Genomic DNA, 26,977 nt, shown 5'->3' with positions numbered 1-26,977 from the left:
ACATCCGATGGGAGGGTGTTTAACAGGGCGGGCACCACTACCGAGAAGGCCCTCTGCCTGGTTCCCTGTAGCTTTACTTCTCGCAATGAGGGAACCGCCAGAAGGCCCTCAGAGCTGGGCAGAACGATACGGGTGGAGACGCTCCTTCAGATATACTGGACCAAGGCCGTTTAGGGCTTTAAAGGTCAACACGAACACTTTGAATTGTGCCTGGAAACATACTGGGAGCCAATGTAGGTCTTTCAAGACCGGTGTTATATGGTCTCAGCCACCACTCCCAGTCACCAGTCTAGCTGCTGCATTCTGGATTAGTTGTAGTTTCCGGGTCACCTTCAAAGGTAGCCCCACATAGAGCGTATTGCAGTAGTCCAAGCAGGAGATAACCAGAGCATGCACCACTCTGGTGAGACAGTCTACGGGAAGGGAGGGTCTCAGCCTGCGTACCAGGTGGAGCTGGTAAACAGCTGCCCTGGATACAGAATGGACCTGCGCCTCCATGGACAGCTGTGAGTCCAAAATGACTCCCAGGCTGCGCACCTGGTCCTTCAGGGGCACAGTTACCCCATTCAGGATCAGGGAGTCCTCCATACCAGCCCGCCCCCTGTCCCCCAAGAACAGTACTTCTGTCTTGTCAGGAATGTATGAGAATGTATTGACTCATTTGGCTTAACTCCTTCTGCACTAAACCAATGCTTAGCGGTTGAGCAAATGCTATGCTTGTGGAAGCCCCCTGGTTCAATTCCTTGCATCTTCAGGTAGAAGGATCGGAGAACAGGGGCCGGGGAAGACCTTTTACAGCCTCAGACCCTGGGGACATGCTGCCAGTCAGAGCAGACATTGCTGGCCATGATGGACAAACTATCGGGCCTGATAGAAAGCCGTTATCTTATGCTCCACTTCTCTCCACCATAGTGAGGTACAAGGTGCTAATGTCAGGTCCCCTGAAAATTTTTGCTCCGTTTCCCTTTCTAGCCAAAGGACTAGAAACTTGCCTTTTTGTTTTTATTTCAGATGGGGACAGAGCATCTCAGCATACTGGGTTCCATACTCAAAATCTAAGTCCTCACTTGGTCAGTGTGTGCACCCATGAAAACAAAGAGCCCTACATCTTGCCTCATCTATGGTCTGTTAACATAAACCGCTTCCTCTCTCTCAGTCCCTAGCGGCTATGACTATCCTTACGAGTCGTACGGTAAGGATAATCGAGGCAAATGAATGCGAAATGCCCTGGGCACTCGGGAAGAACTGTATAAATGTTAAGTATTATTATTACATAAGAGCTCCACAGCAGATGTCATGCCTTCTTCATCCTGGTGACTTCCAGATGTCGTGAGACTCCAACTCCCATCAGCTCCAGCCAGAATGGCCAAAGGTCAGGGGTGATGGGAGTTGAAGTCCAAATTATCTGGAGGGCGTCAGGTCAGGAAAAGCTGATCTAGGCCTTCTGTTGAGCATCCTTGCTACTGCCTCTCGGATATACAATTCTTGCTTGGCTTGCCAGCTAATTTCCTTTCCCTTACAAGGCATTTACTAGGATCTTATAATCCCCTCTCCCCAATTTCCACACATAGGAAAATTCTTGAAAGTGGCAAAATATTGTTTCCCCCAAATGGCTGCCATAGATGCACAGATTTATTTGGGTCCTTTTGTGAATTAGCATCTTCCGTAGACTTATTTGCAAAGCTGTCTTTTCCCCCGGGGCTGCAGGGGAACCGGATAATCGTTGCCCTGCTTTGGTGATGTCCATCCAGGTGAGCCCCAATCCTTGGTGTGAGTGGGCAGCCGTAGGGAGGGTCTGCCTCCATTAGTGAGCGACCACAACACTTTTAAACGCCAACGTCCACATGGGCCCGCAGCCTTAGATGATGCCCTCGTGTTTCTCTGTGGCTTTCAGGGCCTCGTGCATGCTTGCAGCGGACAGCCTGCGGTTGATGTTGCGGTAGCTGCAGCGCAGCAGGTTCCAGAAGGTAATCCTCAGGTCGCGGTTGAAGAGGGCGTAGATCAAGGGGTTGATGAGGGAGTTGGCATACCCCAGCCAGAGGAGAGTCCTCTCCAGCCTCAAAGGGATGCAGCTGCAGCGGCTGCCGCAGATGAATGGCCGGGCCGTTGACATCAGGAAGAAGGGGAGCCAGCAAAAGGTGAAGGCCCCCACGATGATGCCCAGGGTCCTGGCTGCTTTCTGCTCCCTCTTGAAGATGGAGATGTTCTTCCGGTCTTGGCGGAGGAGTTTGGACAAGGTGGCGCATTGCTCTACGGCCTTGCTCCTCTTGGTGCTATGCTGGCGCCGGACGCCAGGTTCGATGCAGTAGGCTCCGTCTGGCTCGTAAGGCCTGGGGAAGTCCATGAATCGGTGTTTCTGAGCGCTGGCCTTGGCTGCCTTGTAGATCCTGTTGTACATGACAAGCATGACGGCCATGGGTATGTAGAAGGCGACGCCGGTGGAGTAGACGGTGTAGCCAAAGTCCTGGCTGATGAGGCACACCCGTTCCACCGTGATGTTCTTCGCCCAGCCAAACAAAGGGGGCAGAGTGATGGAGGCCGAGAGAAGCCAAACGATGGACACCATCTTGGCCATCAGCTTCCCGTCTTGCCTCACGGGATATGTCAGTGGCCGTGTTATTCCCAGGTACCTGGAAAACACCAAGGAAAGGTTGGTAGGTTGGATTTGGCTTCATCAAACCCTTATTAGTCATTAGAAATACAAGGTAAGGTAAAAAGGTAAAGGACCCCTGGACGGTTAACTCCAGTCAAAGGTGACTATGGGGTTGTGGTGATCATCTCAATTTTCAGGCTGAGGGAGCTGACGTTTGTCCACAGACAGCTTTCCGGGTCATGTGGCTGGCATGACTAAACCGCTTCTGGCACAACAGGATACCATGACGGAAAACAGAGCACATGGAAACGCTGTTTACCTTCCTGCCACAGCGGTACCTATTTACCTACTTGCGCTGGTGTGCTTTCGAACTGCTAGGTTGGCAGGAGCTGGGACAGAGCAATGGGAGCTCACCCCGTCGTGGAGATTCGAACCGCTGACTTTCTGATTAGCAAACCCAAGAGGCTCAGGGGTTTAGACCACAGCGCCACCCACGTCCCAATTAGAAATATAGGCCATCATAAAATATTTATATACATTTTTTAAAAAATATATACGAATAAACAGCCATGTAAAAATATGCAATAACGAGGATTTTTGTAACAAACAAATACAGTACCCCCACAGTTTAAAAGGTCATAGATAGTTTAATTAGCCAAAGGCCTGGGAGAAGAGGAATATTCTTGCTTGGCACCTAAAGATGTATAATGAAGGCACCAGATGAGCCTCCCTCGGAGAGCATCCCACAAACGGGGAGCCACCACAGAAAAGGCCCTGTACTCGTGTTGCCACCCTCCGGACCTCACATAGAGGAGGCACACAAAGAAGGGCCGCAGAGGATGATCTCAGGGTCCGGCTAGGTTCATGCATGTTGCATGTTGTATTCACAAAGGCATGCCTATTTATGCCATATGCCTTTTTTATACAAATTACTTGACTGGCGAACTGCACTGCAAAATTCGGGGAATTGTGAATTTTTGAAAGGTGGCCACGTTTCGACTCTCATGCTATTTCAGAAAGGCGAATTAAGCAGGAACACCTTTAAATGTGACCTGAACGCAATTCCCATCGCTCGCATCACTCCCCGCCACATGGGGCAGAGCCAGTGGTTGAGGTGGAGCCATGTGCTTGTCATGCGCTGCGTCCAGGGTGGATTCAATCCCTGGCCTCTCCAGCTGGTGTCACAGTTAGCAGGGATGGGGAAAAGCTCATTTCTCCCTCCCAAGGAGACGCTGCTCAGGGCTAGGTGGCTCGATGCTCTAATTCAGCAAAACAAAACTCCACACAGGTCACTTATTCCCTCTGCCCACAACACTGCAGCTGCTGAATTGAGTTTCTTTTGGGCGATGCAAAGTGGGTCACAAATCTTTGCAGCAGTGAACACAGCCACCTTTTAACCACCCTCTCAGGAACCGCCACTAGAACCCACGTGGCAGGGTTTCTCTCTTTTTTTAAAAAAATTACACTGTTCTAATTACATCTCTTTGGTTACCAGGCAACAACGTGTGTGCTTGTCCTACAGGGGGTCCTGCTAGCTCTTGGAGTTAATGTAAAAATAGCAGGGTCCAGGGTCCGTTGCATAACCACGTTGCAGTGGCAGATCATACGGAGGACTGTTTGCAATTGCTGTAAGGATTTAATTAGCAAAACAGAAATGGGCATGCATGGGCATGAAGTCATGATCCAGATCCCAGGAAATCTCTGTGGCCCCAGAAACCCCTCCAAAGGTGCACTGGGATCTGGGCTGGCCAGGACTGATGAGAGTTGAGGTCTAAAACATCTGGAGGGAGCCGGCCTGAGAGAGCCGGGTTGAGAATAATTTTATTCTAATGGTCTAAATGCTTATTATGTTTATTGTGGAAGAAATGCCGGAATGACTGGATTTAGAAAGTTTAGAAAGGCAAAAGCTACGCAGACATCCTTCATGGAACAAGAGGTGTGTGGCTGTCTCAAACCACCCAAGTCAAAAAATAAAATAAAATATATGATGTTTATTTATTTCACAAAAATTATACATCTCTCAGTAGTAAAAAACAAACAAACCACCAACCCACAAACACAGCCTCAAAGAAGTTCACAAAAAAGATAGAGCAACAAAATCATCAATAAGAAAATTTTAAACTTTAACAATGATAATTTAAAACTTTTGAAAAGTTAAGGTAATAGACTAAAAATAGATTAAACTTTGGCTGGGGCAACCCAATCAGATGGGCAGGGTATATGTAAACAACAATAACAACTTGCACCAACTATTTAACCATCTGGGTAGGCTTGTCTAAACAAGAATGTTTTTAGCAGGTGCCAAAAAGAGTGCCTGCCTGCTATCAAGTGGTGGGGAGTTCCAAAGGGCAGGTGCTGCCACAGTAAAAGACTGAGTTCTTACCAATGAGAAATGGGTTTTATGTGGCACTTGTAACAGTGCGAGTTCCCCCAATTGCAGCAGTCGAGTGGATGCATGTGGGGGTCAGACGTTCTTGTAGGCAAACTGGTCCCAATTTGTTAAGCGCTTTGCATGCTAATAGCCCCACCTTAAACCTAGCCCAGTAGCAGTTCAGCCACCGGTGCAGCTCTCAGATGGATGTAACAGGCGGAAGTTTCTGAGGCTTCGCAGAAAAGAGCACTCGGCTGAAAATTCCTCAGGACGGCAGAGTTTATTTCAGTTCAGTGTTTTTAAAAAAACAGATCCGGATTAGCAGTGCTTCTATCACCAGCAATGAAGTCCCCCTCCTCCATGTACACAGCATCTGGAAGGAGGCCGTGAAAATAGTTGCAAGGGATCGTTAAGTGATTAATTAATCTGTACTTTGAGTCGCGTAAGGCTTACAGAAGGGTGCTGCATGCATACTTAAATGATGTTCAGGGTCTGCTCCAGTTGCTGGGCACAGTGTCAGGTCCTATTTGCTTCGGCGACACCTGCAGGCAGCCAGCACCTCTCAGGATTTATTCATTTCAGAGCACGCAGAAGCTCGTTGAGACACACGTGAGGAGGGGTCGGATGCCAGACCCGCCGACACCCATGCTGAGTCCCCAGGGAGCACATGTGCAAGACATGCAACACGCAGGGAGGTGTGGTGGTGTTTGTTTGTTTTTTTCCATTTTTTGTATTGATTTTCCAAATTTATGAACAAACAAACAAACATAGATCCTAACTGTAATAATTCCACTTTTGTTAACATTATTGAATGACTTCCTCAAATCCCCCTGGCTGAATTTCAGTGTATAATAATAATAATAATAATAATAATAATAATAATAATTTTTATTTATACCCCGCCCTCCCCAGCCAAGGCCGGGCTCAGGACGGCTAACAAGCAATAATAAAAACAAGTTGAATGAATACAACTTAAAAACAAGCCAACATTAAAATATTGAAACATTAAAATATTAAAATGCAGCCTCATCACAGGAGGAGAAAGGAAAAAGAAAGAGGGGGAGGGAATCAAATTGGCTCCAAGCCAAAGGCCAGGCGGAACAACTGTGTCTTACAGGCCCTGTGGAAAGAAATCAGATCCTGCATGGCCTTGGTCTCATGAGACAGAGCAATCCACCAGGCCGGGGCCAGTGTTGAAAAGGCCCTGCCTCCGGTTGAGGCTAATCTAACTTCCTTAGGGCCCGGGACCTCTAGGGTGTTGCTATTTATGGACCTTAAGGTCCTCCGTGGGGCACACCGGGAGAGGCGGTCCCGTAGGTACGAGGGTCCTAGGCCGTGAATTTCAGTGTATATCATTGTAACAGTTTTCCAAAACTAATTTCTCATAACATTTACTTAGTCAAGTAACATCTTTCTTTCTTTTCATATTAACTTTAAACATATTGTTCTATAACATTACATATTTAAATCCTAAGCCAATCTGGTAATTGCAAGTATTTCTATTTAAATTATCTTAGCATATTTAGCTAAATAGTCTTTGAATTTCATCCATTCCTCCTGGTACTCCTCCTCCTTCTGGTCACGGACTCTTCCGGTCAGGTCGGCTAGCTCCCAAAAATCCATCATCTTCATCCACTGTTGGCACTTCGTTCCTCCACTGTTGGCACTTCTTGTAATTTCCAGTTCTTGGCTAACAAAATCCTAGCAGCAGTTGTGGCATACAAAAACAATCTAACATCTTTCTTGGGCAATTCCGGACCTATTATTCCAAGAAGGTGTGGTGGTGTTACTCACCCAACCTCCCATCAGTTGTGTCGCTGCTGAGGGGGCATGCGAGGTCGCAGTGGAGCAAATGCACCAGCGGAACCAATCCTGCACTCCCTCTGGCGCGTCAACACTGCACCAACCTCCTGACTCCTCTTCCCCTCTAACCTCCCAGTAAGCAGCAATGATGCAACCGACTGGAGGTCAGGTGAGTGCTGCCATCGCGCCCACACCATCCACCACCTGCAACACAGTCAAGTCAGGTGTGCCCAGCCCAAGCCAAAGGCGATGGACTTGTTAAGTACAATTGTTTAATTGACACTGAAATGGGGAATTCCCAAATGTACATTAACGAAGGCTTGAATGTGGGGATTTTCCACGGGGCTATATCGAATCCCCGTGACGGGGTGAGCTCCCGTTGCTCAGTCCCTGCTCCTGCCCACCTAGCAGTTCAAAAGCACGTCAAAGTGCAAGTAAATAAATAGGTACCGCTCCGGCAGGAAGGTAAACGGTGTTTCTGTGCGCTGCTCTGGTTCGCCAGAAGCGGCTTAGTCATGCTGGCTACATGACCCGGAAGCTGTATGCTGGCTCCCTCGGCCAGTAAAGCGAGATGAGCGCTGCAACCCCAGAGTCGGTCACAACTGGACCTAATGGTCAGGGGTCCCTTTACCTTTTTTATATTGAATCCCCGCGATGGGGTGAGCTCCCATTGCTCAGTCCCTGCTCCTGCCAACCTAGCAGTTCGAAAGCACATCAAAGTGCAAGTAGATAAATAGGTACCACTCCGGCAGGAAGGTAAACGGCGTTTCTGTGCGCTGCTCTGGTCTCGCCAGAAGCGGCCTAGTCATGCTGTCCACATGACCCGGAAAAAATTGTCTGCGGACAAATGCCGGCTCCCTCGGCCTGTAAAGCAAGATGAGTGCCGCAACCCCAGAGTCGTCCGCGACTGGACTTAACTGTCAGAGGTCCTTTACCTTTTTTTTATATTGAAGCTAAAGAAAAGACTGAGTTCTAACTGAGTTGGTAACTATCTATTGTTGTTTTCTGCTAGCAAAAATGTGAGTGTTTAACCTTAGATCAAAGGTATCTCAGAGGGATGGATGAAGGGACCAATCACTCAAGCTGGGTTGGCCACCAAATGGGCCATCTCTTTAATGCAGAGGTGAGGAGCCTCAGGCCAAGGGAACAAATTCAGCCCCTTAGATCTCTCTCCCTGGCCTTGCTACAGGGAACCAGGCAGAGGGCCTTCTCGGTGGTGGCACCCGCCCTGTGGAACGCCCTCCCATCAGATGGCAAAGAGATAAACAACTACCTGACATTTACAAGACATCTGAAGGCAGCCCTGTTCAGGGAAGTTTTTAATGTGTGACATTTTGATGTATTTTTAATCCTTGTTGGAAGCCGCCCAGAGTGGCTGGGGAAACCCAGCCAGATGGGCAGGGTACAAATAATTATTATTATTATTATTATTATTATTATTATTATTATTGCCTCCACCCCAGCCACTTGTGTTATCCCTAAGCAAAACCTCTCATTAGCCTTCCTTCTCACCTTCCTCAAGGGTTTTTGCCTGGCTAGGATTTGTCCTTGAACTCTGATCATGTCTCTTCCTTGTTTGGATGGAGGGCAGAGAGAGGGGTGTGAGTATGTGTAGGAACCAGCCTGTTGTACAAAGCTATAAAAAATATTCATTGTTTTTTGTTTTTTTTAAAAAAATTATTAATTTCCAAATTTTTAACATAGACAAAAACAACATAAAAACAACACAAAAAATCATATTTTCTTTACCTTATTTCCATAACCCTCTTTTCCCGGACTTCCCCATACCTTCCCCTTTTTGCATCCTTAATTTTAAACCATTATTCAGCAACCCTTCTTAGCCAATTAAATATAAATTCATTCTCCTTTTCAATTCCACCCTAAAATTAAACACAATTTTGCCGCTGCAATTCTACGTCTTCCTTTCCCTCAGCATTTTAGCACTCCTCAATTTTATAATAATTCTTAAGATACATCTTAAACTTCTTCCAGTCTTCTTCCACAGTCTCTTTCTCTTGGTCACGGATTCTGCCGGTCATTTCTGCCAGTCCCATAAAGTCGATCACTTTCGCCTGCCATTCCTCCAGCGTGGGTAACTCTTGTGTCTTCCAAAAAATATTCATTGTTCCACCTGCCTTTGCCTCTGGCCCTCCAAACACTGGCATGTGGCCCTTGGAAGATTGCCCAGAAGGAAAGACAGCCCTCAGGCTGGAAACAGCTCCCCATCCCTGCTACAAGGGACTTCTGCTTCGTAACCATTCTTTTTTTAAAAGCCACAACAACAACAACAGGCAGTGATAAATGCGATTGCTGAACCCAGCTTGTGTACAATGGGCGCCCTTCACCGAAGAGGCTGCTCCTTTTTATTTCTCTGCATATTTATACTGAAGGGCAGTGCAGACATTTCCAAATAAATAAAATAAATCTCTACCTCTCAGACTTTATGGCTCCTTCTAACGGGAGCACCAAACATTAAATACGTGCAGTCTGGGATTGCTTTTGAATTCCACATGCCTACCCTTTGCATTCAGAGACGCTGCTGCTGTAACTTGTACAATTAACTTTAAGTGTCTGCTTCCTAAATCTGCTCAGATTTCTTTCCTTTGTTTTTGTTTCAAAGATAGAAAGTTGCACAGACAAGGAATTAAGTGCACAGACTGGGGGGAGAAGAACAGGGTATTTTAAAAGCATCAAGGGATAGCTGTACAGTGCGGTGCAGAGTGCCAGACTAGGACCCGGGAGAGACACGAATTCAAATCCCCACTTAGGCACGAAGCTCACGGGGTGACCTTAGCCTAACTTACTTCACAGGATTGTTGTGGGGATTAAGAGAGGAGGGAGAGGTCCATGCGCACCCCCCTTTTGCTCCTTGGACAAGTGGAATATAAATACCGCAAAGAAACAAATTCATTATCTTGGCAGATTTGGTTTGGATTACAGTAATGAGGCCCCCTTGGCTTCTAGACTTCCAGACCGTTTTGTAGCTGGGATTCAAGCACTTACCAGAAAATTCAGGGTGTAAAATTAAAGTGGTTTGGGTGCTCTTGCACCATAAACTGCTTTCAACCCCTCCCCAAGTCCCCCCTCCCCTAGAAAGGAAAACAATGGAAAAAGGCACTATGGCTTGACACAATCTTTCCTCCCAAGACATCATGATGAACAGCGGATGTTGCAACACCCAGCCATAATCTTTGTGTAAGCAAATCAAGGCGAATGCTCAACGAACAGGTTGTTTGGACGCAACGTGGCTCAGTTGAAACGGGCTTAAATTTGTGGTATAGGCATTTCCTTGTGGTGCGAAGCTGTACTAGACCAGGGTGGTCCAACACGCATACAGCCCTTGTTTGGCAGCCCTCAGCAACATTTGACTCAAAGTATCGACGTGTGCATAGGGGAAAGCAGCATTCAAATTTTTGATGGATTTTTGTGCAGACCCCTTAAAAATCAATCAATCAATCAATCAATCACGAACTGGTATGGAAAAGTGAAAAACGGAAAAGTAATTGTAATGAACAGATTACGTTTTGTAAGGAGGACTATTTGAAATATTGCAAGAAAGACTATGAGAAGAGTTATTAGTTAATGATAATTAAGAGTAATAGAGAAATTAAGAAATGCAGAATAAGTGATAGAGAATGAAAAATCATCAGAGGAGTTGATGGAAGACTAAAATATTGTATAAGATATGTTATATGTTATATGATTGTTGGAAATATGTTTAAAAAACCAATAAAAATGTATAAAAAAGGAGAAGTGAAAAACGAATATTCCAGTCCATCACTTCTCTCTCTCTCCCACACCCCCAGTTTTTCATTAACACCATCCCTACAAAAATTTGGCATTCCATGGCATCCTCCATACTCTCTGAAGGTGACTCTGCAATTAATCCAGAATGCGGCAGCTAGACTGGTGACTGGGAGTGGCCACCGGGACCACATAACACCGGTCTTGAAAGACCTACATTGGCTCCCAGTACGTTTCCAAGCACAATTCAGTGTTGGTGTTGACCTTTAAAGCCCTAAATGGCCTTGGTCCTGTATACTTGAAGGAGCGTCTCCACCCCCATTGTTCAGTCCAGACACTGAGGTCCAGCTCTGAGGGCCTTCTGGCGGTTCCCTCACTGCGAGAAGTGAGGTTACAAGGACCCAGACAGAGGGCCTTCTCAGTGGTGGTGCCCACCCCGTGGAATGCCCTCCCTTCAGATGTGAAGGAAATAAGCAGCTATCTTCTCTTTAAAAGACATCTGAAGGGAGCCCTGTTTAGGGAAGTTTTTAATATTTAATGCTGTATTGTTTTTAACACTCGATTGGAAGCCGCCCAGAGTGGCTGGGGCCAAACTCAGCCAGATGGGCGGGGTATAAATAATATATTCTGCAGGCACTGAGTACATGCCATCTTCATTGGGCTGTTTTGCTTTTTGGAGGGGTGATGTTCTACAGATTCTCCTCGCTCCTACATCTGCAAGTCTCTGATTTCCCCCAAGCCTGCCGGCATCTCCCTGTGGCTGTTCTCACTACATAAATAAAGACACTTGGACAACTGAATTCAATAGACTATCGGGTGACCTCCGTCTGGAAATGTCACCTTTAGGCCACGCATAAAGGTAAAGGTAAAGGTACCCCTGCCCGTACGGGCCAGTCTTGACAGACTCTGGGGTTGTGCGCCCATCTCACTTAAGAGGCCAGGGGCCAGCGCTGTCCGGAGACACTTCCGGGTCACGTGGCCAGCGTGACATCGCTGCTCTGGCGAGCCAGAGCCGCACACGGAAACGCCGTTTACCTTCCCGCTGGTAAGCGGTCCCTATTTATCTACTTGCACCCGGAGGTGCTTTCGAACTGCTAGGTTGGCAGGCGCTGGGACCGAGCAGCGGGAGCGCACCCTGCCGCAGGGATTCGAACCGCCGACCTTTCGATCGGCAAGTCCTAGGCGCTGAGGCTTTAACCCACAGCGCCACCTGCGTCCCCCATCCTCTTAATTTCCCTGTACTTCAGTGAGAAACTTAGAGAGAGTTTCATTTGCAGTTGAGTACAGAGCACACCAGACAATGACAGTGATTCTAAATAATCGGCCTGGTTAAGGTTTTCCGTATGCACGACATGTGCTCTGCCTCTAAGCAATGACTCTGCTCATCTGAATTCAATCTTCGCACATCCTCATACTGTTCCCAATCGAGCAAAAGGATCTGAATGCAAAGGCTGTAACCCACATCCACGACCATCATCCATAAGGTAGTTGCTTATTTAGCGGTGCTCCTTCAATAGCATACATTTCACATTCAGCAGCAAGAAATTATCAGGGACCATGGGTGGCATCCAACACGCTCGTTCTGTTCACGCAAGGATTTGTAGGTATAAAATGGAACCTCTCTCCTACTTCTTCCCCTGAGTGCACTCCATGCCTTCTCCAAATTTGCTTCGGAAAGGTTTTATTTGGGGGGCGGGGAGGAGAGGGAAGAAAGTTCCTTCACACAAGGGCAAATCCTTGCGCCGGCAGAACGAGTTGCGTAGCAAATGCTCTAGCCGGGGGTTTCCTGTTTTGATCTAGGTCTAGACCTTTCTCAACTCCAATCATCCCTAGCTAGCAGGAACAGTGGTCAGGGGATGGTGGGAGTTGTAGTCCAATGACATCTGGGGACCCAGGGTTGAGAAAAGCTGGTCTAGATGACCTGCAAAGGCCATGTGCGCATTTTGTGGGATGTGAAACACAAGAGCAGTCAAGTACAACATTCCTAGAGTGAACATGTTTACACATGGGGAGGAATGTTTGTCCAGGCAGCAGGTAAACTTCCTGTTTCCTTCTGGGCTGGGACAGACTTCCTCTGCATGTGACTAGAGGTGGGCGTGGCCTCACCTGTGCAGGTAACAACAAAAGCACAAGGCAGGGCAGCCATCTCTCTCTCTTTGACTACATGCATCGAAGAAGCAACATCTGCTTAGCCAAAGATGCTCTCTTGGCTTCAGCCAAGAGAGGACAAAGGGACTGTCTTCTTATGAGATAGTTTCCAGGTAAATGTTACTTTTCTAAGCTAAGTCTGCCTTCCAACTGTGAGCAGAATGTGAGTAAACTCTTTATACTTTTATAGAAGACTGTGTCGTGTCTTATCTTTTATGAGGGAATAAGGGGAAAATACCAGAACAGTTATAGAGGCTTTAGTGAGCCTGAGCAAACGCATCCGCTGTGAGTTTAAAAGGGGGACTGTTACTCTGCCAAATTGTGAACTTGTTAACACAAGTTGGAAAGGCTATAATAAAACAATATGTCCTCTCCTGCATCCCTGAACATTCCCACAACAATCCAATGATTCTATGAACCTGGACAGTCTCTTCTCTGTTTTCTGCCCCTGCTGCTGTTTCCACTGAACATTTCCACACGCATACGCGCACAAACACACACAATTCTGTGAGCCTATGATTCGTAAAACAGGAGACCATCCTTACCGGTCCACGCTGATGACGCAGAGCGTCATGATGGATGCCGTGCAGCACATGACGTCCATGGCAATGAAGACGTTGCAAAAGACCTCCCCAAAGAGCCACTCCCCTCCCACCAGGTCGGTGATGATGACGAAGGGCATGACGGCAAAGGCCACAGACAAGTCAGCCGCAGCCAAGGAGACCACCAGGTAGTTGGACGGCTGGCGGAGCTTTTTGACGATGCATACGGAGATGACGACCAAGCTGTTGCCCGCAATGGTCAGCAAAGTGATGACCGAGAGGACCGTCCCGATGATGACCTTCTCAGTGTCCCCGTACAGCAGTATATCCTCCCCGCAGTCCGTGGCGTTGGTGGCATTGGCGGGCAGCAGAAGGTCTGGCTCAGGGGACGCGGAGGGTTCTTCAGGCATGAATGGAGCTGAGGGCAACTTCCGGGTGGAATACTCCTGACCCGAATCCTCCACGGCGAGAAGATGTTGTTCCGAAAACGGGCTGGGGCCGATCCTGACCAACATGCTTCGAGCAGACCGCTGTGCAGAGAAGAGACACGAGCTTATTATTATTTCAGGCCAATTGCTTCAGCTGCAAAAAAATAAATAAAACAAACCTCCAGCAAGTTAGATGCAGCAAATGGAGACTGATGCAAATTCGCAGATGTTTGCTTTGTCTGCTTCCCTACCAATGCTCAGATGCTCGGATGCTCAGATGCTCTCCTACTTGGAACTAAAATGCAGCACTCGGATACAAAAATTATCAGGGCCTGCCCTACCGTTAGGTCAATTGATTCGGCTGCCTCTGGCAACAGATGCTGGTGTGCCGAGGAGAGGGGTTATTCCTGGCCATTCCTGCTGAGCAGAGCTGCTCTTAAGCTCACCAGTTGCCTCAGGGGTGGGGACGCTGTCTCATTGCTGGCGTTGAAATATGAGTTAACTTCCACTCTGCTCCCCTACGTGGAATAAGGGGAGGACATCTGGCCTACTCCTTCGGGTAGTGATAAAGCTGGATATCAAATCCAAACTCTTCTTCTTTGCTTTAAGGTAAAGGTAAAGGGACCCCTGACCATTCGGTCCAGTTGTGGCCGACTCTGGGGTTGCGGTGCTCATCTCGCTTTACTGGCTGAGGGAGCCGGCGTACAGCTTCCGGGTCATGTGGCCAGCATGACTAAGCCACTTCTGGTGAACCAGAGCAGCGCACGGAAACGCCGTTTACCTTCCAGCCGAAGTGGTACCTATTTATCTACTTGCACTTTGACATGCTTTTGAACTGCTAGGTTGGCAGGAGCAGGGACCGAGCAACGGGAGCTCACCCTGTCGCGGGGATTTGAACCACCAACCTTCTGATCGGCAAGTCCTAGGATCTGTGGTTTAACCCACAGCGCCACCTGCTTCCCATTTCTTTGCTTTAGGCAACATAAAATCTTGAGCCAGCCATAAACACCATTCACACACACTGCTCACCTGCCATTCTTATACACACACAGTCTGAGGCAGTCTTTGCCAACCTGGTGCCCTCTAGCTGATTTGGACTACAGCTACCAGGGAGCAGGGAGCAGGGAGCATCAAAGGGCACCAGGCTGGGCAGAGACTAGTTTAAGAGTTCACCAATGGTGGAATTGTGGCCTTTCCCACCAACACCAGTTGTTCCCGGACTCTATGGGCGGAGAATCCTTGACACTTCGAACCAGTTGGAAAATGTTTGTGAGCATTCCATGACACCCCAGCAGCTTAACCAAACAGCTGATTTCAGCCAACTCAAGCTAGTTCTCTAACTAGCTCATAGCTAGACAGGTTTGAAAGACGGCAGCCTGTCTGGATCTGATGGAGGAGATGGGAAGTTGGCAAAAGCATTTATGTGGATCTGTGAGTTGCATGTTTTATATACTGCAGACTAACCTCTGCAGGCAAAGATCACCCAATTTCAGGATGCACAGCGACTAAGAGAATAAATAGTTAAGACAGCTCATGTAAGCATAGTTATCAGTCTCCTTTTCAACCCTTATTCCTCGCCGTCTCCTTTTTAAATATATATTCTATGTTTCCCCAAGTGCAGTTCAATCATAATGAAATGGGCACAGTAAAATATAAGGCTGTTAAGCTGAATTACCCACTGGTCCATTAATAAAGGTAAAGGTAAAGGTACCCCTGCCCGTCCGGGCCAGTCTTGACAGACTCTGGGGTTGTGCGCCCATCTCACTTAAGAGGCCAGGGGCCAGCGCTGTCCGGAGACACTTCCGGGTCACGTGGCCAGTGTGACATCGCTGCTCTGGCGAGCCAGAGCCGCACACGGAAACGCCGTTTACCTTCCCGCTGGTAAGCGGTCCCTATTTATCTACTTGCACCTGGAGGTGCTTTCGAACTGCTAGGTTGGCAGGCGCTGGGACCGAGCAGCAGGAGCGCACCCCGCTGCGGGGATTCGAACCGCCGACCTTTCGATCGGAAAGTCCTAGGTGCTGAGGCTTTAACCCACAGCGCCACCTGCGTCCCCTGGTCCATTAATAAAACTGGCATAAATCTGCAAATGTTTGAAAAGAATTGTCCTAAAGCAAAAAAGAGAGGCATACTTTCTTTGCTAGAAGATGATCTCATAGTAGGTATAATCTTCCAAGAAGTGGCGTTTTCTCCTTCGTCAAAGAGAAGAGGCATGTCGCTTTTAAGACAGTACTTGCCACCTGCAATTCTTATAAGTCCTTTTATTAAAAATAATATTATTATTTTTTTAAAAAAATCTGCTGCCTACAGCATCTTTTTAGTAGTTCGGAAGTGCTTGAAATTGCTAAATCGTGCTGATGAATCATTTAGATATTATAGCTGAACTAATATTATCAGGAAGATTTCTTCTATGTAGTCGTTACTATATGAATTGGCTCTTCTACATTGTGGAGAGCTGAGTGCAAATTCTGATGTGCAACTGGGTGGTAGCAATCATTTGGGCCTACCGTTTTCCTGATTCACTGTTACAGTCTTCCCCAGCCAAGTTGCCCTCTAGTTGTTGTAGAACTATAACTCCTGCCAGCCCCAGTCGCCATGGCCATTGCAATGGGAATTGTAGTACAAAATATCTGGAAGGTTGGGAAACGGGGGCTGCTGAATCCACCCCAACAAATCTCCTCACTAAAGGATCACTCTCTTTATTAATATTGCTTGCTTCGGAAATATGAACACTGGCAGGGCACAAATTCTGAGGCCGGACCCTTCCCCTGAAAACAACATATTTTTGCAGCGTTAGTCAATATGGCAGCCTTCAGGTGTTGTTGGACTACTTCTCCCATGATTCCATGCTGCTTGGGGCTGATGGAAGTTAAACAGGCAACTCCCCATTCACGCTCATTCAAGGCACACACAACCGTGCATGCGTGCATCGCTGTGAACCTGGAAGTGGCATGAAAAGGGGGCAAAAACAGCCCCAAAAGGAATGGCAGATGAAGATGATGGACTTTTCGGAGCTTGCCGACCTGACTGGAAGAGTCCGCAACCAGAAGGGGGAGGAGTACCAGGACGACTGGATGAAATTCAAAGACTATTTCGTTAAATATGCTAAGATAACTTAATTGGAAAAACTTGCAAATACCACATAGGCTTAGGATTTAAATATGTGATGTTAGAGAATAATATGTTTAAAGTTAAAATGAAAAGGAAGAAAGATGTTAAGTGACTAAGTTAATTTTATGAGAAAATTGGTTTTGGAAAACTGTTACAAAGATATACAATGAAACTCAGCCAGGGGGATTCGAGGAAGCCATTTAACAATGTAACTAAGATTGGATTAAGTATAGTTAAGATACATGTTTGTTTGTTTAAAATTCTGGAAAATCAATAATAATAATAAAAATTCGGGGGGGGGGGACAGCCCCAGACGATTGTGGAAACAGCAAAAACAGAAATCCTACGAGCCCTTGACCCAGCCTTTGAGCAGTGGCATAGCTAGTCGCTCGGGTGCCCGGAGCTACGCACGTGCCCTGCAACTGGGGGCAGAGCAAGCTGCCCATGGGGGGTGGGGCAAGCTGCCCGTGGGGGCAGGGCGGGCCAAGCCTCCCCCTCAGCTGTAGAACAGCTGAGGTGGTGGGCAGACGCAAGCCCCGCGCTGCTCGAAAAAGCAGCGCAGAACTTGCAGGCAGTCCGCCAACCACCTCCCCCTCAGGAGAGGCGTGTGGCTCAGGCACGATGCAGGCCCCACGGTCTGGCACCCAGTGCCCCCACCTCACCTAGCTACACCTCTAGATTAGGCAGATTTCATAGAATCATAGAATCATAGAGTTGGAAGAGACCACAAGGGCCATCGAGTCCAACCCCCTGCCAAGCAGGAAACACCATCAGAGCACTCCTGACATATGGTTGTCAAGCCTCTGCTTAAAGACCTCCAAAGAAGGAGACTCCAACACACTCCTTGGCAGCAAATTCCACTGTCGAACAGCTCTTACTGTCAGGAAGTTCTTCCTAATGTTTAGGTGGAATCTTCTTTCTTGTAGTTTGGAGCCATTGCTCTGTGTCCGCTTCTCTGGAGCAGCAGAAAACAACCTTTCTCCCTCCTCTATGTGACATCCTTTTATATATTTGAACATGGCTATCATATCACCTCTTAACCTCCTCTTCTCCAGATTTATGGAGGAGAAGGCTGTCAAAGGCTGCTGGCCATAAAGGCTGTGCTCTGACTGCAAAGTGGAGGCAACAATGCTTCTGGTTTTTGGAAATCACTTGAGGGGCGAGTGCTCCTGCCGTGGCGTAGGAAGAGGGGGGTGAGGGAGGTGCAGGAATTATTATTTTTCAAAAACACATATTTTTGCCATTTTGTCACCCCCTCAGTGATGACACCTGGGGCGACCCGCACCCACTGCACCCCCCTTCCTACGCCACTGCCTTTGAGGTTTGTGGAGAGTTGGAGTTTGAGCAAGGAGATAAGATAAAACTTTATTCGCATTAGCCAATGGCCATAGCAACAGTAAAACATTACAGTATACGCAGAAAAGGGAATTTGATATAAGAGCACAATTTAAAGTCCTGAATCAGCCGTCAGTTAGTTGCCCTTATTCTGATTGCCCCTGCTATGAACCTAGCAACCTTTGAGCAAGGAGGCTTGTGGGGAGCGAATGTGATGGAGTTTGGTGGACTTGGTAAGTGCTGCTGATTTTTTTAAAAAGGGGGTTTTCAAGGGTTTCCAGATGTTTAGAGGGTGCTTGCGGGCTTTTCCAATGGTGCTCCAGATATACACAATTTCACTGAGATGTGTGCTGCCTCAGAACATAATACCCCACATTACCTCACGTGTAATCCAACAACATCTGGAAGGTAGCGTTCTGGCTACCCCGGTTTTATAGCATCAGGTAATGGGCACAATCCAAATGGGCATTCTCTACTGTGTTTTTACACCATAAAAACAATGCTGGGGCAGAGAAGCCAACAGAACCAATGATAGACCGAGATGTAGCCAGTGACAGGTAGAACCAATTAATTCTACATTTCCCCCCGTGCTTCTCTCTGCAAAAACGAGACTAAGGAGGAGAAGGAAACAGGCAAGACCACCCTCTGGGCTGGTCAAAAGAAGGCAGGCAGGTTTGGAAGAATCAAGGCTGATGTTTGTGGGGCAGTGACCTGTTTGCATTAATGGAGTAGCCTCCACACGATCTTCTTCCATTTCAAAGGGGCTCGCTTGGGCGAACCTCTGAGTTGGAAGTCACAAGCTTAGGGTCACCCAGCAGTTTCTCCAAGCAAGGTATTGCCTTTATCTCAGATCTGTTTTTTTTTTTTTTTCTGTTTCCTTTGCAGGTACCTCTTCAAAACCAGCATTTGAGTCACTGGTGACTGGAGCGGAAGGTGGCAGAAATGGCCTGGTCCCATTCATGACTGATTTTAGAAGACTTCAAAAGGTGGAGGGAGAACGTGATTTGCTGGAGTGAGAATTTCATTAAGGGACCTCCCCATCCCCCACATTCTTTCTTCTCTAATTAGGGAACTAGATTAAATGTTGTAGCCAAGTCCCTGGGAAGGGATGTGGGAAGGAGTTGGAAAGTCTAATATTGGATTGATTTTATGCATTCAAGTGTGAATTCATTGATGCATATTGCAAAGGTAAAGGTAAAGGTAAAGGTACCCCTGCCCGTACGGGCCAGTCTTGACAGACTCTGGGGTTGTGCGCCCATCTCACTTAAGAGGCCAGGGGCCAGCGCTGTCCGGAGACACTTCCGGGTCACGTGGCCAGCGTGACATCGCTGCTCTGGCGAGCCAGAGCCGCACACGGAAACGCCGTTTACCTTCCCGCTGGTAAGCGGTCCCTATTTATCTACTTGCACCCGGAGGTGCTTTCGAACTGCTAGGTTGGCAGGCGCTGGGACCGAGCAGCGGGAGCGCACCCCGCCGCAGGGATTCGAACCGCCGACCTTTCGATCGGCAAGTCCTAGGCGCTGAGGCTTTAACCCACAGCGCCACCTGCGTCCCAATTGCAAAGGTACACACACACAATTATCCTTTAGCAAAATAGCCCAAGACATCCGAGTTGTTCAGATAATCAGAAGTACAGATAAATCAAATTGGTGAGTTAAAATTTAGAGAGAGAGAGAAAGAGATTATCATGACAGACAATGAATTCTAATCATCAAGAAGTTCCGAAAACTGAGCAGTGGCAATAAGACTTCTAATCTAGCACACAAACATAATTATGTTCATAGCTCTCATGGTATCCCTTCCTCAACTTTTTTCTGCCTTTCACCCACATCCTGGTATTTACACTGGAAGGTCCTTGAGACCAGGGACCTCATTTTACACAAATGCTACTGTGCAAGTATTAAACAATATGCCCTCTATTTAACAAGGTTTGCATTAAGGAACTCAATGGCCATATATATCCTAGAAGAGCCTTCCTTGACTTGGTGCACTCCCTATGTTTAGCCTACACCCACCAGTCCCAGCTGATGGGAGTTGTAGTACAAAACAACTGGCAAGCTCTAGGTGGGGGAAATTGGCCTACCACAGCCAGCAGCTGAATAAAATGAAATTTAGGGACACCGTCTGAAGGCAACAGGGATGGGCTGCCAACCGCAGAGAGGGCATTTGAACTTGGCAGCAAACAAGTCTAGACTGGACGTCTTCAGCCAATATGAGATCTAGCAAAGGTTTGATTTGCAAGTGGGATGTGTAGGAGAGTGGGAGCTTGTGGGGGGTCAGACTTTAGGACCTTTAGGCGCCCCGCTTCTCTTAAGAGAGTTGGCACTCCCAACAGACGTTGGCACTCCCAATAGACATCGCTCTCCCAAATCCCATCTCTTTAAACACCATGGATGCTTGGACCATTTTATATTTCATGCACGCCACGCGTGCAAAGCATTGAGGCAGTGCAACAACCTCTGCACCCCACAGAGTCCTGCTGAACTGCAACATCACCCCAGGTTAGACGTCTTCCCGAGTGCCCATTAGTACTCGCATCTCTCTGTCTCGTCTCCTTCGGCTGTTAACAATGAATCGGCTGCGCTCTTTCGGAGAGAGATGCATCTTCTCAAAAGTCTCTCTCCTGCCCACTCCCCTTAAAAACACTTTAAACAAATGCCAAACATCTACTGCAGAAGAAGTAGTACAACTTCTCCCCTTCCCCCACTGTGCCCTGCAAAATCCCAGGCTGAGATTGGCTTTCTGCACATAGCGCATGAGAGGCTGCCCCTCTGATAACTTCAGATACCCTTCCTGCGAAAGAATGGGAAAAAGAAGTCTCACCTCTAAGGCAGCGAGGAGGGAGAAATGTCAGGCAGGAGATGGCTTTTGCCTGGTCTCTTGAGATGGCCATCTTCTGTCCAGGAGCACAGAGTCCCTTTACCTTTTTGAAATTGCTGGAGACTCTTTAAGCCTGACTTTCAGTGGTCCAAGCGTTCCCTGAGAAAGATCCAAGAGTGAAAATGTTGGCTGCAGGTCGCCAGGTTACATCCTCTGGAGGCTGCTTCTATTTCCCGGGCAAGCTAAGAACTGCCACAGCAGGAAGAGAAGATGCGAAGAGGCAGGCTCCCTCAACTCTCTCTCTCCCCCCTCTCCCCCTCCCCTCCTAAGCATCATTCTGCTGCAGACACACAGAGAGTGGCAAGGAAACACCAGGCGGATCTTGGCGGCGGCTGCAAAAACTCAGGGAGAACAGCCTGGGGGATCTCTTCTCGTTTCCCTGAGCAGAAAGAGAATCTGGGTCTCTCCCATTCCATCCTTCCTTGCCAGGGCATCAGCAACCTGGACTGCTAGAGGCGAGCTGCGCGAGGAAGGAAACGAGCCTTGTCAGGGCTGCAAGAATTGCCACGAAGGTGCAATCGATTCTGTCACACTTCTTTTGCTGGTTTTTTCGAGGGAGCATTGAGAAAAGCGAAGTGGAGACGCCTTGCAGGAACCTCGCAGGAGCAAATGGTGGTAGCCGGCAGTTAAAGTCTTTCATCTGCAAGTAAGCCAAGACCTGCTATCGTTTCCTTTCAGCCAGACTAAAAATATACCTTCTTTATATGAGAACCCTTTCTTTATATATTGAAGTCTACATGGATCATCTGAACACGCGACCCCCAAACCCCACCTAAGAGCTAAAAAGGATGACTTCACTTGTTAAGATTTGGGAGCTGGTTAATTTGATCACAGTTGTCACCGTAACAAAACCTCAGCGTTGCAAAATGAAAAGTTTTCAGTCGTGAGAAACCTGCTATGGATATATAAAGCATTTCTGCATCGTCAAATATTATTTAAAATTTAAAGGTTTTTCCCCCTTACAATGCTATTTTAGATCCCCCCCCCCCGTTTTCCTCTTATGTCTGATTTTATGGGTTTTTAAATTATGATTTTAAATGTATGTATATATTCTATCCCTAATAATATTGTGCAAAGTGTAAACTTTCCCAAAGTGTCAGAAAAAAAGAGGATCTTGTAAAACCTGAGCTGTACTATCAAATTTCTCTCCTGGCTATCACACTGCAGGACTGAATCTAAGCCAGGCCTGTGTTTGAGGGCCTGTGGTGTTCAGTGTTGAAAGTTATCCACGGAGCATGTGAAGTAAAATTAAAGTGGAAAATATCTTTGGTAGCAAACTGTTCCCTTTCCGCTACTGAGATCCACAGGTAGCATATGAGATGCATCTAAAAGAGATTTCCCCTTTGCCCACCACAAATTGATCACCAGCAGGTGGGAAGCAAAATAAAAAATAAAAAAGATTAATGCCCCATCTCCCCATCCCCTTCTCAGACACCTCTGGTTTTCTTTCCTTTTTTCTGTGTGCTCGAAAATGGTCTTTCGAACAAATAACCCAGCAAATGGTCCTTTCTGCAAGCAGCAGTTTGACAATTCCTGAAGGAGCATTTGGAAAACGCGTCTCCTTCATCGATCGAACGGTCTTTGTGTTTGAACGAGACTTTATGTATAATGTATAACATATATTCTTCTTAAATAGCACCGTCCTGCAATGCACACAGCTCTGCTTAGAAGCAAATGCGCTGCCCATCAACATGCTTTCAATGTGCCTGATGAAGCCCACTTTTAAATTGGCTGCTGTTTCAGATTGGCAGCTTTTATTGCTGCTCTATGATGATCTCTCTTTTTGTTTCTATCATGGGTTTCTGTAAGCTGCTTTAGGATCCCAGGAAGTTGCTACGTATTGAGCTCTCTGCACATGCTGGGGACATCCTATTTCATCCTCTCCAATATTTCTCCAATGCAAATAAGGACGTCCTATTCCATCCCCTCCAACATTTCTCCAATGAAAATAGGGACATCCTATTCCATCCCCTTCAACATTTCTCCAATGAAAATAGGGACATCCTATTCCATACCCCCCAACATTTCTCCAATGAAAATAGGGGCGTCATATTCCATCCCATCCAATATTTCTCCAATGCAAACAAGGACATCCTATTCCATATCCTTCAACATTTCTCCAATGAAAATAAGGACATCCTATTCCAGCTGCTCCAACTCATCTCCAATAAAAACAGGGACATCCTACCATACCCGCCAACATTTCTTCAATGAAACTAGGGCTGTCCTAAGGAAAAGCAGGACATTCTGGGATCGGATCAGAGACTGGGAAGGCTTCTGTAAATCCAGGACTGTCCCTGGAAAGAAGGGACACTTGGAGGGTCTGACCCTGGCACCTTCTGCATGCAAAGCAGATGCTCCAACACCGAGCTCTAGCGCATCCTCTCATCTGCTTTGGGTGCTAAAATGTTAAAAGGTAAAGGGACTCCTGACCATTAGGTCCAGTCGTGGCCGACTCTGGGGTTGCTGCGCTCATCTCGTTTTATTGGCCGAGCGAGCCGGCGTACAGCTTCCGGGTCATGTGGCCAGCATGACTAAGCCGCTTCTGGCAAACCAGAGCAGCGCACGGAAACGCCATTTACCTTCCCGCTGGAGCGGTACCTATTTATCTACTTGCACTTTGACATGCTTTTGAACTGCTAGGTTGGCAGGAGCAGGGACCGAGCAACGGGAGCTCACCCTGTCGCGGGGATTTGAACCACCAACCTTCTGATCAGCAAGTTCTAGGCTCTGTGGTTTAACCCACAGCGCCACCCGCGTCCTCGCTAAAATGTTAAGCCACCTTCAATACCGATTCCTTACTAGGCAAAGGCAAACTGTGGTACCTGCCAAGAGCTGGAGTCAACGCGGCTTTTGCTTTGCTCAGTTCATAGCAAGGCAGAACAACTGGGAACGACTGGTCTCAATTTGTGAGCCTTGAAGCCAAACAGACAAGCAAACAAAGTGATGGTAGCCCACCAAGGACGTGATAAACACCTCGGTTTTGCTAAAGCTTGGGCCTGCACAAATAGGCATGAATTGTTAGTGTTGACGAGACTGAGCCATAGCCAGACCAATGGTCTGACTGCATATAAGGCAGTTTCCTATTTCTTGAGAAAAGCACTTTTGCTCAGTGGTTGGAGTACCACTGTAGCGGGAAGGTAAACTGCATTTCCGTGCGCTCTGGTTTCCGTCACAGTGTCCCGTTGTGCCAGAAGCGGTTTAGTCCTGCAGGCCACATGGCTCAGAAAGCTGCCTGTGGACAAACGCCAGCTCCCTCAGCCTGAAAGCGAGATGAGCCCTGCAACCCCAGAGTTGCCTTTGACTGGACTTAACTGTCCAGGGGTCCTTTAATTTCTTCTTTTTCATTTCTGTGCAAGTTGGTGCATCTGCAGATGTGAAACCTTGGAGAGCTGCTGCCAGCCAGTGCAGACAATAGCTAGATGGAACAATGTCTGGTTCAGGAGAAAGGCAGCTTCTGATGTCCTGGAGATTGTAATATGTGGCTGGAGGGCTGCGTTCAACCTGGAAGGTTATGATACATTCAGGCTTGTGTGAATCACAGGGGAGGAGAGGGGGATTATTGGATTCATAGAATTGTGGAGTTGGAAGGGACCATGGGGGCATCTAGCCCAACCCCCTGGAGTGCAGGAGATGGTTGTTCTTTTTATTCCGTCTTTCATCAGGGGGTTTGGGCTGGGTGTTCATCAGTATGCGGATGAAACCCAGGTCTACCTCTCTTTCAAATCAGAACCAGTGAAGGCGGTGAAGGTCCTGTGTGAGTGCCTGGAGGCGGTTGGAGGATGGATGGCGGCTAATGGATTGAGGTTGAATCCTGACAAGACAGAAGTACTGTTCTTGGGGGATGGGGGGAAGGCAGGTGTGGGGGACTCTCTGCATAGGCAAATCTGCTCGTTATTGTCTCTTTTCAGTTCCTCACTTTCCCAGTCTCTCCAGTCAGTTCTACTGTTGGAGGTTGGAGGATGGATGGCAGCTAACAGATTGAGGTTGAATCCTGACAAGACAGAAGTACTATTTTTTGGGGAAAGGAGGCGGGCTGGTTTGGAGGACTCCCTGGTCCTGAATGGGGTTACTGTGCCCCTGAAGGACCAGGTGCGCAGCCTGGGAGTCATTTTGGAATCACAGCTGTCCATGGAGGTGCAGGTCAATTCTGTGTCCAGGGCAGCTGTTTACCAGCTCCATCTGATACGCAGGATGAGACCCTCCTTGCCCGCAGACTGTCTCGCCAGAGTGGTGCATGCTCTGGTTATCTCTCGCTTGGACTACTGCAATGCGCTCTATGTGGGACTACCTTTGAAGGTGACCCGGAAACTACAACTAATCCGTAATGCAGCAGCTAGGCTGGTGACTGGGGGCGGCTGCCAAGACCACATAACATCGGTCCTGAAAGACTTACACTGGCTCCCAGTACGTTTCCGAGCACAATTCAAAGTGTTGGTGCTGACCTTTAAAGCCCTAAACGGCCTCGGTCCAGTATACCTGAAGGAGCATCTCCACCCCCATCATTCAGCCTGGACACTGAGATCCAGCGCTGAGGGCCTTCTGGCAGTTCCCTCGCTGTGAGAAGCCAAGTTACAGGGAACCAGGCAGAGGGCCTTCTCGGTAGTGGCACCCGCCCTGTGGAACGCCCTCCCACCGGATGTCAAAGAGAAAAACAACTGCCAGACTTTTAGAAGACATCTGAAGGCAGCCCTGTTTAAGGAAGCTTTAATGTTTAATAGACTATTGTATTTTAATATTCTGTTGAAAGTTGCCCAGAGTGGCTGGGGAAACCCAGCCAGATGGGCGGGGTATAAAAAATAAGTTGTTGTTGTTGTTGTTGTTGTTGTTGTTGTTGTTGTTATATCTTGTGAACTTCCCTGAGACCAGCAGGTATAGGACGGTTTACAAACAGCAACAGCAACAGCAACAGCAACAGGCACAAGCACGGACACTCTCAAAAAGCTGTCCAAGCTGTCGAGGGAGGAGCAGGCAATCTTCTCCGTATGATCCTACGAGGTACCTCTTAATAGTAAAGTCGCTGTTTACTGTGAGGACGGGCTCTTTGCCAAGAACTTTCCCTCCCAGGAATCAGAATGGAGGAAGCTGACGATAAGATGTGGGCCCAGAAATATCCTGACTTATTAGCATGTGCCTTGCAATCTTCTTAAAAATACGCAAGATGATTCATCTCCCCATCTGGCTGGCAGGACGCTCAGACTGTTCAGAGGAATGAGAGATTATTAGTTGATCATGTCTAATTATAGCCCAGGTGCTCAGGGGAAAGATCCCAGTTTATGCTCACAACGGCCTTGCAAGGTAGGCTGGGTTGAGATGGGGAAAGCCTTGCTGGGCTCAATCTCGCCTAGCCAGTTTCTTTCTTTCTTTCTTTCTTTCTTTCTTTCTCTCTCTCTCTCTCTCTCTCTCTCTCTCTCTCTCTCTCTCTCTTTCTTTCAAATTTTTTTTTTTCATTTTATAACACAAGTAAAGAACACAAAGACATATCACTTTGCCAACAAAGGTCCGTATAATTAAAGCCATGGTTTTCCCAGTAGTGATGTATGGAAGTGAGAGCTGGACCATCAAGAAGGCTGATCGCCAAAGAATTGATGCTTTTGAATAATGGTGCTGGAGGAGACTCTTGAGAGTCCCATGGACTGCAAGAAGATCAAACCTCTCCATTCTGAAGGAAATCAGCCCTGAGTACTCACTGGAAGGACAGATCCTGAAGCTGAGACTCCAGTACTTTGGCCACCTCATGAGAAGAGAAGACTCCCTGGAGAAGACCCTGATGTTGGGAAAGATGGAGGGCACAAGGAGAAGGGGACGACAGAGGGCAAGATGGTTGAACAGTGTTCTTGAAGCTACAAACATGAGTTTGACCAAACTGCGGGAGGCAGTGGAAGACAGGAGTGCCTGGCATGCTCTGGTCCAGGGGGTGACGAAGAGTCGGACACGACTAAACAACTAAACAACAACAACAACAAAGAACACAAACAAACAAATTCTTGTCATATCCTTATTTTTCTAAACATTGTTAAGT

At 47.6% G+C, this 26,977-nt stretch overlaps 1 protein-coding gene and 1 long non-coding RNA gene across 3 annotated transcripts; one reads left to right on the top strand and one right to left on the bottom strand.

The window, feature by feature from the left end:
* Positions 1 to 229: 229 nt before the first annotated feature.
* Positions 230 to 22,686, bottom strand: LOC307224274 (5-hydroxytryptamine receptor 7-like). Of its 2 annotated transcripts, none has more exons than XM_079991003.1 (3): positions 20,899 to 22,686; positions 13,205 to 13,731; positions 230 to 2,630 (listed from the first exon to the last, which is right to left on the bottom strand). In XM_079991003.1, exons 2-3 carry the CDS (start codon positions 13,714 to 13,716, stop codon positions 1,859 to 1,861), a joined length of 1,284 nt encoding a protein of 427 aa, XP_079847129.1. In that variant the 5' UTR covers positions 13,717 to 13,731; positions 20,899 to 22,686; the 3' UTR covers positions 230 to 1,858. The 2 variants fall into 2 exon arrangements, with proteins under 2 accessions (XP_079847129.1, XP_079847130.1); XM_079991004.1 differs by lacking the exon at positions 20,899 to 22,686 and adding an exon at positions 18,455 to 18,635.
* LOC307224458 lies at positions 18,963 to 22,232 on the top strand. The gene is made up of 2 exons (XR_013842544.1): positions 18,963 to 19,263; positions 19,640 to 22,232. It is a non-coding gene; the product is annotated as an uncharacterized lncRNA (long non-coding RNA).
* Positions 22,687 to 26,977: the final 4,291 nt, after the last annotated feature.

This window comes from Podarcis cretensis (assembly GCF_951804945.1).
Source record: "Podarcis cretensis genome assembly, chromosome: 9".
NCBI lineage: Eukaryota > Metazoa > Chordata > Lepidosauria > Squamata > Lacertidae > Podarcis > Podarcis cretensis.
This window is presented reverse-complemented; position numbering and strand designations above follow the sequence as displayed.

Coding starts and splice junctions, on each gene's coding strand:
- LOC307224274 (XM_079991003.1), bottom strand. CDS start 13,716: ATGTTGGTCAGGATCGGCCCCAGCCCGTTTTCGGAACAACATCTTCTC. Junction 2,631..13,204: donor TGCGTCATCAGCGTGGACCG/GTAAGGATGGTC, acceptor GGTGTTTTCCAG/GTACCTGGGAATAACACGGC.